At 49.0% G+C, this 14,292-nt stretch overlaps 2 protein-coding genes across 7 annotated transcripts in view; one reads left to right on the plus strand and one right to left on the minus strand.

Moving 5' to 3' along the window:
- Positions 1 to 10,943, minus strand: emsy (EMSY transcriptional repressor, BRCA2 interacting). Of its 3 annotated transcripts, none has more exons than XM_077545908.1 (20): positions 10,692 to 10,943; positions 9,777 to 9,885; positions 9,457 to 9,556; positions 9,211 to 9,285; positions 8,961 to 9,136; positions 7,858 to 8,013; positions 7,526 to 7,788; positions 7,220 to 7,448; positions 6,889 to 7,122; positions 6,120 to 6,269; positions 5,715 to 5,888; positions 4,936 to 5,075; positions 4,155 to 4,328; positions 3,638 to 3,824; positions 3,340 to 3,507; positions 3,100 to 3,252; positions 2,875 to 3,026; positions 2,255 to 2,710; positions 1,498 to 1,881; positions 1 to 438 (listed from the first exon to the last, which is right to left on the minus strand). In XM_077545908.1, exons 2-20 carry the CDS (start codon positions 9,880 to 9,882, stop codon positions 265 to 267), a joined length of 3,651 nt encoding a protein of 1,216 aa, XP_077402034.1. In that variant the 5' UTR covers positions 9,883 to 9,885; positions 10,692 to 10,943; the 3' UTR covers positions 1 to 264. The 3 variants fall into 3 exon arrangements, with proteins under 3 accessions (XP_077402034.1, XP_077402033.1, XP_077402032.1); XM_077545907.1 differs by having other exon boundaries at positions 1,498 to 1,878; positions 3,590 to 3,824; XM_077545906.1 differs by having other exon boundaries at positions 3,590 to 3,824.
- The window catches only part of arhgef12b (Rho guanine nucleotide exchange factor (GEF) 12b), a 19,383-nt gene continuing 14,094 nt past the window's right edge, over positions 9,004 to 14,292 (plus strand). For 2 of the 4 annotated variants that reach the window (XM_077545902.1, XM_077545905.1), the window contains exon 1: positions 11,081 to 11,840. In XM_077545902.1, coding sequence (XP_077402028.1) covers positions 11,809 to 11,840 — 32 coding nt within the window. In that variant the 5' untranslated portion in view covers positions 11,081 to 11,808. Of the gene's footprint in view, positions 9,154 to 11,078; positions 11,841 to 14,292 lie in introns of those variants that run through there. The other 2 variants (XM_077545903.1, XM_077545904.1) reach the window with 2 other exon arrangements.

Genomic DNA, 14,292 nt, shown 5'->3' on the forward strand with positions numbered 1-14,292 from the left:
TTTTCTAGTTGTACCATTTATTTTGGAGATGACACGAATCCTGTGGACAACTTCGAAAAGGTACAAAAGGAAAACTTGGAACACTAAAAGAGGACTTCTGGGCCTTTTTTCTTACAAAAAACAAACAGTACATCAATTCCTTCTTCTGCAACACTATTTTGCTCCATTGTCGCTCCTATGAAAAGTCAGCGAGTTAAAAAGTTGAGTGTCTCGACCAATCCGGCATCCCGCGGAGAGGACGGGGGCGGAGTCTGGCCGTCGGCTCTAGGGCGTGGGCGCTCCGGCGTCGTTGCCGCTGTCCACGTCGTGCTCGGCGGGGCCGTCGTCGTCGTCGTCCAGCTGCTGGCTGGTGTAGTTGGTGATCTCCAGGAAGCCGCTCGGCTCCACCACCACGTTGGACTGGCTCGAGTCCGGCACGATCGAGTACTGAGGGATCACCTGAGCCGCGCAAAAAAAATAAATAAAAAGTTGTCGTTTGGCTCACTCACATACTGAAAGTCAAGTCCAGCTTCAATTCAATTAGGGTTCTTTTCCTTTATTGTAAAAAATAAACGTCACTTGGATTTAAGAAAACATTTATACATTCAGTTTTTCAAAATACAACACAAAAAAAGTAGACCATTTTAAAGAAAAGGGTTTTTTTTGTTTACTCTTTATCCAGATAATCAAAAAAATACACATATCTGAATATATAGTAGTATTTTTTTCAATGAAACAAAATGAAGAAAAAAAATCAGGAAACAAACAAAAAAAAAGACATCTTTTTGGGACAAAATTCTAAGTAAAATTGAGTTGTTTAAAAAAAAAAAAACGTTTCTGAAAAACTAAGTGCAATTTCTGCAGAAATTGCGTGGGAATGCGGAAAGCTGAATGCTTTTGAAGTAAATTGAAAGATTAATTATGTGAAAATGACAAAGCATCAATTGTAGTTGAAAGATAAATGAATAAAAAGAACGGTTGAACCCGGGAGGCGAGAATTTATGGAGCAAGATGTTATCTGAAAGGAGCCTCCATTCATCCGGATGGAAAAGTGCAACTATGATAGTCAGCTGAAGAAAAAACTCTAAGTCATGTGGAAGGGACGAGAAATAGCCCGGAAGGCGGGAATGTTTCAAGCAAGTTGAAAATTGAGCAGCGTAAACGGCAAGTATTTTGTGGGAGTTTCATGGCAAAAAAGGAGAAAATTTAATCCAAATAACATATGTGGGAAATGCATTCGGAGAAAATCAACAAAAAAATGGATTTTTCTCACTTACGAACTTTTTAGAAAGATGAGTTTGTTATTTGAAATGTAAAAATCAAAAAAATGATTTCCTCATTTGTTGAGGGAAAAACTAAACCAAAAAAAAAAAAGAGTTTTTGCTGCACTATAAAAAGTGTATTAAAAAAAGAAAGCGGCACATTTCACATTGAAAGGGAAAAATTCAAATGTTTTCAAATAAATGTGTTGAAGAAAATCCTCCAAATGTTTGTGGCATTAATGGAGCGCATGCGTACCTGTATGACCTCCAGGCGCTCTTTGGCAAAGTGTTGTTGTGCCGCTGCCGCCGCCGCCGCCCGCTTGGCCTCCGACGCCAGCGGGGGCCGCTCGGCGGACGAGTCCACCAGCACGGGCTCGGTGCCGGGGTCGATCTGGGCCTCCATCATGGAGATCTTCAAGATGTCGGACACGGTCGCCTCCTGGCCCACCGCCGGCCCCGAGTCCGACCCGCCCACCCCGAGCTCGGCCTCGCCGCTGGCGGTGGGCGGAGTGTGCGCGGCCTGCTGCTGCTGCTGCTGCTGCTGGTGATGATGATGATGGTGCTGGTGCTGGTGGTGGGGGGGGTGGGGTCCGCCGAAGGTGATTTTGGTGACGGTGGCGCTCTGGGTGATGATTGGCTGCTGCGCGGTGACACACAAAAGTCATTCCAGTTGCAATCACATGATTATTATTATTTATGTGGCAATGATGACGTTTTGTTTTTTACAGAAATGGCGGCTTTCGTCACAATTTTAAAAGAAAAAAAAAGTTCAATAATAATTATTAATTACAACTTTTTTTTAAATATTTCACTTATTAAAATTTTTTTTTTTTTTTTAGAGATGGATGTTTTATTTTTTTGTTGGACATTAACAAAACATTTCTTTGTCTTGAAAACGGATTTAATTAATTATTATATTTTATTTGAAACTTATCAATACAACTAAAAAATATATTTTTTTTTATATTTGTTTCCCCCCCCAAAGCTATCATACGTTGGTTGGAAGGACTGACCTGTCCCGGCGCCGTCTTGTCGGCGCCGACCGGGTGGTGCGCCTGCAGCGGCGGCGGGTGCGACATGGGCGCGTGCAGCGGCCTGTGGTGCGAGGTGGGCGCCTGCTGCAGTTTGGGCAGCTGCGGCGTGACGGGCGAGGTGGACACGCCCTGCGGCTTGGCCGGGCTTTGCTCTCGCAGTTTGGGGAGCTTCTTGGCCGGCGAGGACGACGAGGACGACGAGGACGACGAGGAGGGAGGAGGCTGGCTGAGCTGAGGTTTACTTTGCAGTTGAGGAGGGGGAGGGGGGGCGGCGGCGTCCTCTGGTTGGCTGCTGGCCCCGGGCTGAGGGGCGGCGGCTTGCTTGGGCGCGTCCGTCTGGCTGCCGCAGCGGTAAAACAAGCCCGTCTGAGGGTCAAGCGTGTCGCCTTCCAGCTCGCTCACCTCCAGCAGCGACTCGCTTTTACCGTCCGAAGGCTGCGATACAAAAGACGACACCCCCCCCAAAAAAGAAGAAGACATCCATTCACTGACATTAAGAGTACGCCGGCCCTTTAAGAAGCCCTGCAGTCACTTTGTGTCCTGCAGTTTTTGGGCTTGTTTCCGTTGTAAACGGTGACAATCCAGAAAGTTGTCCTCACCGTGAGGCTGCCGTGCGTCACCGTGGCCACAGGCGGGGCGGCGGCCGTCTTGGTTGCCACGGCGACCTGGCCGAGGCTTTGGCGGGGGCTCGTGGAGGACGCGGCCGCAGCCAAGTTGTCCTCCGTGGACGCGGCCGTCCCGCTCACTTGACCTGCGAGGGAAATGTCGGCCATGTTGTTAGCGATTGAAGCGTGACCGTCCAACAAGATGGAGGCCGGGCGTACCCGCCGGCGGAGTGTCGGCGCCCGCTTGGGCCTCGGGCGGCCCGGACGACTCTTTTCCGCTTTTCTTGTCCTGCGCCAGCTGGACGGGGACGGCCATCTGGCTCAGGTCGATGTGCGTGTGCTGCCTGGGTTTGGACTCGCCCTTCTCCTTCACTACATGAACGCACGACGGGTAGAATTGGAGATGATGATGATGATGATGATGATTTCGCGATAACAGGTGTTTTGCACCGGCGTTACCGGAGGTTTGTTGCAGCTCCAGAAGAGCTTTAATGGCGGACGCGGCCGACTGGGATTCGGCGGCCGTCACTTCCTGGTACATGACGGTCGGGCCCGCCTCCACCGACACTTCCTGCTCCGTCCACTCGTGTTCTCGGGAGGACAACACGTGCAGCACGGCCTGCGCGTCTGCCCGGGGACGAGAGCCGCAGCGCATTCGCAAATACTGTGTCTTTAAGGGGCGTGGCCTCCTAATACAGAGCGCGCGTACTTTGCCAAGCGGCGCTTCGGCCACACGAAGGAACAACTTCCTTCTTACCGTGCGATGTTTCCCCGGCCGAGCCGCCGGTTTCCATGGCGGCGCCGCCCTCGTCCTTGGCTTCCTGCGGAGTCGCGTGGCCGACCTCGGCCGAGCGGCTGACCTGCTGCAAGGTCTCGCTGACCAGCTGCCGGGTGTGTTCGCTCATCACGGCCGTCTGGAAAACCGGCTTGGGCTTGATGAGCACCTGCGGCAAACGGCGTCCAGTTCAAACGGCGCATGACGGCGGGGGAGGAAAACAAACTTTTGCCCAATCCTCGAGGGCCGAAGTCCTGCCGGTTTTCAGCCAATCACAAGCTCTGCATAAGCCTGCTAAAAGCTGCAAACGCGGCAGGACTCCGACCCTCCAGGACCCGATCGCTGATCTGGGATCAGAGGTGGCAAATCCAGGTCCAGAAAGTAAAAACCCTGCCACGGTTTGCCTTTCGCCCCAGGCAGGATTGTGACTTTCTGGACCCGGATTGGCCACCCGGTCTAGGACGGCTCCCGAAGCGGTCTGCGTCCCGCAACGTCTGACCTGCGTCTTGCCCTGCTGGCCGTAGACGATCTTGGTGGGGATGATCTTGGTGGCGGCGGACGGCGTGCCGGCGCTCAGGCCTTTGGGTTGCGTGACGATCATCTTGGTGATGGGCCTGCCGGTGGTGATGATGGCGGGTTTGGATCCCGGGACGGCCTGCAAGCTCTTCTCGCCCTGACGCCGACAGACAACGCTCGTTGAAATGAGTCCTCACTTGGTCAGCACTAATCATAATAATAATAATAATCATCATAATGCATGGCGCTTTTGTAGGAGGCAATATGCGTCAAGTGCCTTGCCCAAGGACACGCGACTCGGGGAGAGCAGGGTTCGAACAGCCGCCCTTACTGAACGACCGTCTTTACGCCGTGAGCCGCCGTTACAAGGCAAGAGCGACCCGCGACGGTCCTGCCGGCAAACAAACCCGTTCACTTCATTTGACCAAAACGCAGTCATTGAGCAAACACGGGTTCGATTGAAACGGAGGAGATGGGCAGACAAACGGAGGTCCCCGGGGCGGCTCATTTTGCATTGAACGAGGATTCCCACTTAAGTTGTGTGATGTCGCACCGGCAGAGCACATCGACAATGTTGTGCTTCAGGCCCACAACAGTGCAAAGTCCCGTTTTCTTTTTTAAATGTGCAAAATGACCAACGCCCAGTCTAACCCACCTCAGCGCACATTTGGAGCCCAACTTACAGCCGATTTGCAGCAGTTAGGAAAATGAAGCTGTTTATGTTGCAGGTGCTGCAAAGCGTTGTGCGGCGGCGTTGGACTGACCCCGCCGGCGTTGAGCAGCGTCGTGACCACGTTCTTGCCGGGCAGCCCTTGGATGGTGGCCCCTTTGCCGCTGGTTTTCTGGACCACGATCACGTTGGGTTTGGACGACATGGGGATGGTGGTGATCTTTGTGGTGGTGCCTGCGGACGCAAGGCGAAGTTGGACGAGCGTTTGGAGGAAATGTCGGCAACACTTTATCGGGGTTTGTTTTTTTTAACGATATTGCTGGGAGAGAGAGAGAGAAGTTTTTTTTTTTTTTTTAAATGAATCAAGCAAAGCCTTTTGGGTGCTCGCAATTCTTTTGGCTGTCTGAATAGGCAGACTTTTTTTTTTGTCCGGACTCACCTGCCGAGCTCTTTTACAATCGGCCGTGCTGGTCCACACAATTTCAAACGACGGCACAGTTTGGTCAAGCAAGCAGATTTCCAAATCACCTCAAACGGCGACATTTTCCTGTCCTCTGATTGGATGTTTAGGACAAGCCAATTGTTGCCTAGCAAACCACGCCAGGCATCTTTGGTAAGAAGCAATTCTATTTTTAGCTCCAGATGAGCTCTTCAAATGTTGACAGCGTTTCACCTTATTATATAAGGTAATACCGTTGCTAATTTTAGACTCTTTAATATATATATATTTTTTTTGATGAGGGTATTGAAAGTGACACGGCTGCCATTTTTGCTGTGTTCCCGTACATGGCCCAACGGTGTGCAATATTCAACGTGTGCCAATTGGGCCTGAAAAGCGGCGCCGCCCGGAATTCCTTCCATCCCCAAACCCACCAGACACGATGCTGCTGCTAATGATCTTCCCGCCCAGCGTGGCCAAAGACTTGGGCACCACCGTGATGATGCTGCCGCTGGTGGTCTTGACGTAGGTGGCGCCGCCGGCCGAGGCCGAGATCCGGGCGCCGAGATTGGGCGTGACGGTGGGCCGCGTGTAGGTGGCCTGCGTGGCTGCAACGACAACGACCACGACGTTGCAGAAAAGCCGTTAGCGTCCTTCAGTGCCGTGTGTGATTTGCAGTGCAAGCATCCTGGCGCCAAAAAGTCAGTTGAACAGTGGAATGCAGTGCTTTGACGCCATTTTCACGGTAATTGTGATCAACCTTTTGCACAGGACTGCGGCTCGCCATCACTCAAGCCGTTCAAGTGACTTTTTGCCAGGAAAGCTAACGAGCGAGCAACCTGTGGGCTGAGTCAGCAGCTTGGTGGTCATGATGGCGCCGTTGCTGCTGACCACCATGATGGGGGAGGAGCTGCTGCCGGACAGCGCCACCGACGACGGCTTGGGCAGGATTTTGCTGGGCTGGACCTGCTGCGTGATGATCTTCACGCCTGCACACAGCAAAACACAAATATCATCACGCCGGAATGGCGACATCGAAGAGCAAAAGAAATTGGGAGCGAATTGTGGAGCTCACATGAAAAAAGTTTGAATTAACTCTTTGACTGCCAGACGTTTTCCGAAACGGGACGTCGCCGGTGCCAGCCCATTTAAGCATTTTGAGTGATCTTTCAAGGTCCACAGAAAATGTTGTGTTTGGACTGAACACACAGACTAGCAAATGAAAGATTGGACTCTCAAGGTTAGTTTCTACCTTGTTCCGTTTTTCAGTAATCAACAATAGAAAATGGTTCGTTTCACCCAAATGCTCTGTTTGGAAACAAACGTCTTTTAACGTCTTTGGCACTCCTCCGTAGGATTTTACTAAACGTTATGTAACGTTTTTGGCAGTCAAAGAGTTACAAAAACTTTTGCCTTTCTTGTGGAAAATATGGAATTATGTGAATGTGAATTGTCAACGTGCAGTCATACAAGAAACGTGTGCGACCATTTGAACGGCCATCACAAGCGTCGGACCCGTTGAAATGAACAAGTGGGACGCGGCTTCGGTGAAACGTCATCGACTGAAAAAAAACCAATCGCAAACAGACGACGTTGCCGGCAGCTTACCCGATTCTTGTTTGATTTGAATGGTGGGCTTCGGGCCGGGCGACGCGCCGGCGGCAACGGCGTGGGCAACGGTGTGGGTCTGGCACAGGCCGGGAGCCCCCACGGCCGCCGCCTGCAGCTGCTTGGGCGACTGCTGCTTGGGGAAGTGACTCAGGATCTGCGAGGGGGAGCCAACCACGGTCTTCGGGGACGGCAGCCTGGCCGAGGCCACCTTCACTCCCGCCGACGCCGCGCCTGAAGCCAAACACAAAAACACACTTTGTGAGCATTCGGTAAGCACAGGTTGGAATCGTGCCGTCGCTCAAGAAAGGAAGCGGACGGCGCCACTCACACGTGGACACGGTGGACATGACGGCCGAGGGCGTGGAGGAGACCACGGCGGTGACGGCGGGCGCGGTGGAGGGGCTGCCGGTGGCCGCCGGGAAGACCACCGTCTGCTTCTGGGTGGGCGTGGTCAAGATGGTGCTGGACGCCAGCTTGGACACGCCGGCGTTGTTGTGGGACTTGGACAGGATGTTGGGCACGAAGTTGGAGCTGGGCGACGTCGTCACGATGATCACCTGCCCGGCAAAAAACAAAAAACAAAAAAAAAATATTCTCATGGTTTTGTCAGTGAACGGGTAAGCGGCGCCGGCACCTTCTGCGTGGCGGTGCTGGTGGTCTGAATGGTGGGCTTGGTGAAGGTGATCTTGACGGGCGACAGGTGCGGCGGCAGCGAGTTGGCGATGCTCTGCATGATGTTGCTCATCTTGGGGCTGGCGCTCATCACCGGCGCCGCCATGTGCTTGGCCACGGGCGGCGACACCTTGGCCACCTCCTTCAGCAGCACCGGCGACGAACTGGACGAGTTGGTGCGCCGGCGCTTGCGCGGCTTCTCGTCCTCGTCGGAGCAGCTCACGCCTGCGAAATGTTGGGTTTTATGCGTGCGAGCGGCGCAGAGAGCGCTCGCCGTGAGCTCATCCGACTGACTTTTGACGTAGACGGTGCTCCCGCTGGGCAGCACCACCACGCTGGACGACGGGCTGGCCGGCCGCGGCGACTTGGTGGCCGTTCCCATGGCGGCGCTGGTTGCCGTGGCGCTGGTGAAGGTGCCAGTCGTGCTCGTGTAGGAATAGCACACCACCACTAGGGGGAGCAGATTCTCGTCACGCTTTGCGCTTCGCAATTGGCCACATTTGGAAACAATCCCCAAACATTCCCCAAAAGAGGCCTGGCAACTTGGCAGCAAATGACTTTTTCATTGCAAAGTTCAAAAGTCCACGAAACAACCTTTGAACTGCGAGGCGGACGTGCTAAGGCGATTGGATCTGCGTAAACGACCATTTCTACAAATGTCCCGCTTTTGCCTTCTTTTGCGAACGGTGCGCAAATTCACGGCCATTTCCGAGCTCGCCGTGAAACGCTCTTTGTTGTGACACGATCATAAATCCGTGTCACGCCCGCAAATAAAGACCAAAGAGTCTCGTGAAAGGCGATGTCACAGAGTCATCGGCCGCCAAAGCGTCTTCTGCTGCCAGTTCTTCAGAGCGTGATCACAAAAGCGAAGCTCGACCAAAGAAGGAAGAGTTGAAGTGTGGGAGCGCGTTGAGCGCGTTGAGCGCGTTGAGCGTGGTAAGCGTTGCTAACTTCACTCTATAATACTAGCATCGTCATCATCGTTATTATTATTATTATTACCGGGCTCCTTTATGGCCCACGTAACACAATAAGTTTCAATGAGTTTCATATTTAGCATCTTTATACTGTTTTGTTTAAGCCTTTAAGAAAATATGACTTCTGTGTAGTTATTTTGTTGCATTGTTTTTTGTGCAGTAGAAAACTGAATATTTAACATTTTGGGGCCTTTTTTCTCATGGAAGGATTTAACCTCATGTGCACAGCCTGGTTAAAAACAATACAAAAAAAGATGATTGATCAATTTACATTTTGAGTACTCGCTATTTAAAAAAGAAGAAGAAAGAAATAAAGCCAAAACAGATCGATGCAATTTGTACTGGTGGGCAAGAAAGCGTCAGTGAACTTTCGTGAACTCATATAGTACCTCGCTTGTCCACAGATGGGCGCCAACTCACCTTCCTTATTCCCCGTCTCAGCCGGCAAGAGCATGGTGGCGTTGTGGGTGGCGGTGGCGCTGGCGACGGCGTTGGCCGTGGCGGTGAACGCCGTCTGCGGGACCAGCCTGGGCATCAGCGGCACCAGCCGGCGGCCCTCGATGGACCACTCGGACGAGCTGTTCTGACCCGCCATGCTGCGGAGATGGCAAAGGTGAGCGCGGCGCACCTGCTTGCAAACCCAATTGCTCGCCGCCGGCCAATCACTCACTGGAACGCGATGGTGCAAAGTCGCTCGTCATTGACGGCCCGCCGCACTTCGGCGCGGTGGCGCTCGGTGGAGATGCTAAAGAGAGCAAGTCAAGTTAAACTTGAAAATGTCATGGGTTTGAGTCATCGGTCAAGTCACGTGTGACAACATTTGAACACCTGCAAATGAACCGTTTAAGCGTCTAAACGACGACTGCAGCGGCAAGAGAAGTTTTGCGTGGGCAAAGCGGCCCACGCTAGGAATTACCCGAGGATTTTAGTGAGCTCTCCCAGCAGATCCTTCTTGTCCTTGGTCAGGTCTCCTTGAGCTCGCAAGGCGCTGATGACGCCGGCGTACGCCTCCAGCTCTGGAAGCAGCAGAACAACACGTTCATACGGCTGGACGGCAACATTGTCCTTACAAGTCGGAAGAAAAACGAAAGGATCTCCAACTGAGATGCCTTTCACTACTTGTCGGCATTTTCCTTGAAGAGAAGTCTCTAACTTCTGCCGACAACAATGAACCACACTCAGACGTCATTGAAAAAACGAATTTGTCCTTCCGAATGTTGCTAACTTCAAGCTTACCCAGTTTGCGCAGTATTCTTTTGCACTCATCCCTGCCCAGGTCAAGGATGGTGGGCCAGACCACCGGCATAGTCGCAGTCGGCGGCGGTTTCTCCAGCTGAATCATCAGCTGAAAAGACAACAGTTGGAGCAGCATTGGCTTCCCTCAAATACGTTTTGCACTGCACGCTTTGTTTCAGCATCTCCTGCAAAAATCCTACAACTAATGTTTGTCATGCGATTTATTAATGAGGAAAATAGCACTCTTTAATATTGTACATGGAAAAAAGCAGTGTAATAAACAGCCAAACTAACAAACTGAGAGCCACCACTTAGTCAGGGGTTTTCCCTCAGAGGATAAAGAATACATGCAAGAAGGGAAAGGAGTTGAGTTCGCTACCACCATACAGAGCTTGCGGCTCAAGTTTGTGGTCGCGAGTCAGAGCACAAAATTGACTGAATAGCGCCTCGAATGACAAAAAAAGCCGCAAGTCAGATCTACTGTATCCCAAGGCACGACTTTAAACGGGTCCAACTGGATGAACATTTTGCATCTCTGTGAGGATGATCACCGCCCTGGGTTTGAATTGAAGACAGCCCTAATAAGAACACGAATTGAACAGTGTTACGACGTCATATGCAACTAGAACGATGCAAACATGCAATTAACCACTGATCGTATGTCTTGTTGTTTCCACACTAAACTCGCAGAGAATAACGGGAAATGGCTGTGGACGATGGGTGTGTCATTTTCGGACCATGTCTAAACACCTGAAGCACTTTAGGTTGCACAAACAACACCGCGTCGATAGGGTGGTATTTTCGTAGCTTTACTTAATATGCGCAAAAGGATATTTGGAGGGGGGAATATACTCAAATGACTGACGTTAGCTTATTCTGTTAGCCTCCGCTTATGTGTCTGATATGCAACGTTACCTTCCGTTAGCAGGACAAACTCAAGGCCTCAGCAGCGTTAAAAATGGACGAATCCAAACACCCATAGTTGACGCTCACATCTTATCCAAGCCGCTGCATAGCGATGTTATCCACGGGCGAACCGAAGCGAGAAAAACGTCCGAAAATTGAGTTTAAAAGTCAAATGTGGTTCCAATGTTTACGTTGTCTGCTAGCTGGGATTAGCCCAAATGGATGAAGCTTGCTTCTTCGTGGGATTTTTTCCCTTTTGCGGTGCGTTTTCGTCCGCATTTTATCGTGTGCTGCCATCTTTCGACGAGAAAGAACAGTGGCATTTTAAAATCCAACAATCACTTCGTGCGCCGTTCAACTACACGTGGACATTGGCAAAACAACAACCGCAAATGACTTTATTGTGCATCCAAGTTGTTGCATTGGTTGTTTTGTAACACATTAATGCTACTCAATGTTGTTTTGTTTCTAGAGTAAAATACACACGTTTTTTTTACTCTCTTATTGAGATTTGATCAGTGCGTGGCGAGGATTACGATGAGCATGTGAACGCAGCATTTTTTCCCCTACCGAGGGGAAGGGGGCAGAGGCGAAAGCGTTTCCTTCAATTTTGCATCCATGTGAAGTTTGATTGGGGGAAAAAAAATACAATTGCTGTTGGCCGAACAAGAGAGAGACGACGCTAAAGGCACGAGACGCAAGGGATAACTTAATTCGGGATTTTTAACCCGGCCGAAGTTTGACACCCCCCCCCCCCCCCCTTCACCCCTCCATCCATGACACCACGGTGTCATGACGGAACACTTTCCCACGGAAAATAAGAGATACAATTGCTCGCAGTAGTAAAGAAAGTACACTCAATAGGAGTGTTTTTACGTCTTTTTTTTTTCTTTTTTACGGAACAAGAGGTGATGAAAATGGAACATACACTAAGGAAAAAGCTTGTGGAGGAGCAGCAGTTGTGATTTTTTTCCCCCTCCAGGAAACACTCCCAAAAAGAAGATAACGGACTCTGGTTGGCTGCTTTAACAAGCCCGAAGAGATCAATGTTCTTTTAATTGCACTAAAACAGCTTTATAAAGATGTTGTTCGGCTGAAAAAGTTGGACAATAGCAAGGGCAGCTCAATGAGTGCAACACAGACGACACTCGCCGATAGGTAAGATCTCGAGTCGCCATCATTGCGTAAAGACGACTTGACTGCGGGGGAGCGCGTTTGAAAAGTGCCATTACGATGTAAGAGTTGTGTACTGCGTTAAGGATGTACACGCCGAAGGTCGTAAGAAGGGTCCAAAAACATTGTGAAGTTGTTGCAAGTGTTGCTTGTGATGATAGGCAACTTTCAATTCGCTTTTTTTGTCAAGCTAGCTTTGACGTCTTTGCCATTCTTTGACCCTTAGAATATAATCGCACTTACGGACAGCCGGACTCATTTATTGTACAGTATTGACACAATATTCATATTTCAGAACCATGTTTTCAAGTGGATGTGTTTCTGGTGATGAGCAATGTTGTGTTTGTAGCAAACATGCAATTTGCAAACGGTTTCATTTAGCATAATCACAACGCAACACATTTTTCACAAGATAAGACTTAAGTCTTGACATCTTACCACATAGCTCAGACATGGGCTACATATAGTGGGAATTTTTTTCTTTTTGCACCCTTATTGTGATGGACACTTTGAACATTGAAATACTACTTACTGATGCTGTGGACAAAAATGTCACGAAAAGACTTCTCACATCTGAACTTTATTTGGGGTTGTTCATCAGAGGCACTTTGGTCGGTGTGTGCTGACTGCCATTATGAATATTTATGATGAACACAGCCACATCTGCAGTTTACCGTGGGTGTGCACACTTCTGCAACCTTATAATCTGAGTTGATCTCTTATATTTCATTTTTGTCCACTTGAGGTGTGTACTGGTTATAGGTCACATTGATGGTGCAAAAGGTTTTGAAATGATTTAACTTTGTCATTTGTTGAAAGCACCAAAACACAGCATTTGAACAGGGGCATGCAGACTTTTTTATTTTTATTTTTTTAACCAGCGCATGTCATTATGTGGCTTTCTCCCGATATCACACTCGAACCATACTCGGGACTTCCCTCTGTGGCAAAAAGTGATGAATTAAAGTCACACAGGATCAAAACAATGGCTCGTTTGATTTGCTGACCTTCTGCAACAATGGGACACTTTTTCCTCCAATCTCACATTATAAACGACGAAGGGGCTCATTAATGGCGTGGCAAAAATGAGAACAAAACTTGCTCTGGAGCACATCTAGGGCATGAATATATTATGTTGCAATGTCCACACCCTCAATCAAAGCTCGTCATAAGTTCATCATCAATCGTGTCCTCAAGATAGAAACTAAGACATCACAGCAGTCCTCATTTTCAAATGTAGGCAGCAATTAGCGGTGTGTTATTAGCATATTGAGAGTTTCTAAACAAGGCTTTCATCAAAGTTTGGGTGGTCATTTGTGAGCCCCACTGGACTATTATTCTTGGAACCGTGAACCCGGCAACGCACACAAAGATGAAATAAGTGGACCGTCTCACAGCGATGCTGATGCCACTTTGGGGAACTTTTTTAGTGACTCTTGTTAGCACTTTTAGAACGTTTTGGAGGCATTTAAGCATGTTAGCATGAGGTTAGCACATGTGCTAACTGAGCAATTTGGAGTATGAAAAGCACTTTTAATAGTTATTATAGTCATCAATTATATTATTGTAGTGAGCCGCCAGGACACCGGACTCGACCGAGCCTTTTTGCTACATCAAGTTCAATTTCCTGTTGTATGCTTGTCGTCCTGCATCGCCAACAACAACGACCCCCCCCCCCAAAAAAAAAAAAAAAAAATGCATTCATTTGTTGTTACAAATACTCAACCGAAGTGAGTGCGCGTACGTACGTCTTCCCTGCCTGCATTTCATGTGGTGTTTTTTTCCACATCTTGCTGAAGTTTGGCCTCATTTGTGTTCTATTATCTGAAGCAGGAAGAGCAGGAAAAGGTTGAGTTGCCTGGCAACGGACGGCCCTGCCAACTTCTTTCTTTTTGCTTTTTTTTCCTTTCCAAGCGTTTCTCAGAGGAAGGAATCTGCTCTTTGCATTGGTGGAAAGTAACCAAGTACAAATACTTTGTCACTGTACTTAAGTACATGATTCCCTTTTCCGTGCGATGATTGAGCATTTGTTTTTGTCCTAAATCTTCACGTATAATCCCACATCTGTTCTTTCTGCTCCTTACTTACTTGAGCTTTTTTCACTCTTTACATCATTTAGCATTTTGTTGTGTTAGCAAAACTTTGCAAGCACGGTTTTAATAGCATTAGTGAGGTTTTGTTTTTCTGAGTATGAGCACAATGCAAGTTAAAAGGAAAAGCTGAGAAGCTGCTGTGCCAAGTTAGCAAAAATAGCTACGGTAGAGCATTGAGCGTGAAAATGTGTTTGTACTTTTATACCAAAGAACATTTCAGAGTCGAAACTTTTTCCACTTTGACTTAAGAAGCTGAATCAGTACCTTTTTTTCTCTTTTCCCTTTTTGCGCACAAGTCAGCGTACTTCTACTTCTTTAATCGCGACTTGTGTAGAAAGTGGGCA

Source organism: Vanacampus margaritifer, chromosome 16 (assembly GCF_051991255.1).
Source record: "Vanacampus margaritifer isolate UIUO_Vmar chromosome 16, RoL_Vmar_1.0, whole genome shotgun sequence".
Classification (NCBI taxonomy): Eukaryota; Metazoa; Chordata; class Actinopteri; order Syngnathiformes; family Syngnathidae; genus Vanacampus; species Vanacampus margaritifer.

Coding starts and splice junctions, on each gene's coding strand:
- emsy (XM_077545906.1), bottom strand. CDS start 9,882: ATGATTCAGCTGGAGAAACCGCCGCCGACTGCGACTATGCCGGTGGTC. Junction 9,286..9,456: donor GAGCTCACTAAAATCCTCGG/GTAATTCCTAGC, acceptor TGCTCTCTTTAG/CATCTCCACCGAGCGCCACC. Junction 3,027..3,099: donor CGCCGACACTCCGCCGGCGG/GTACGCCCGGCC, acceptor TTTCCCTCGCAG/GTCAAGTGAGCGGGACGGCC.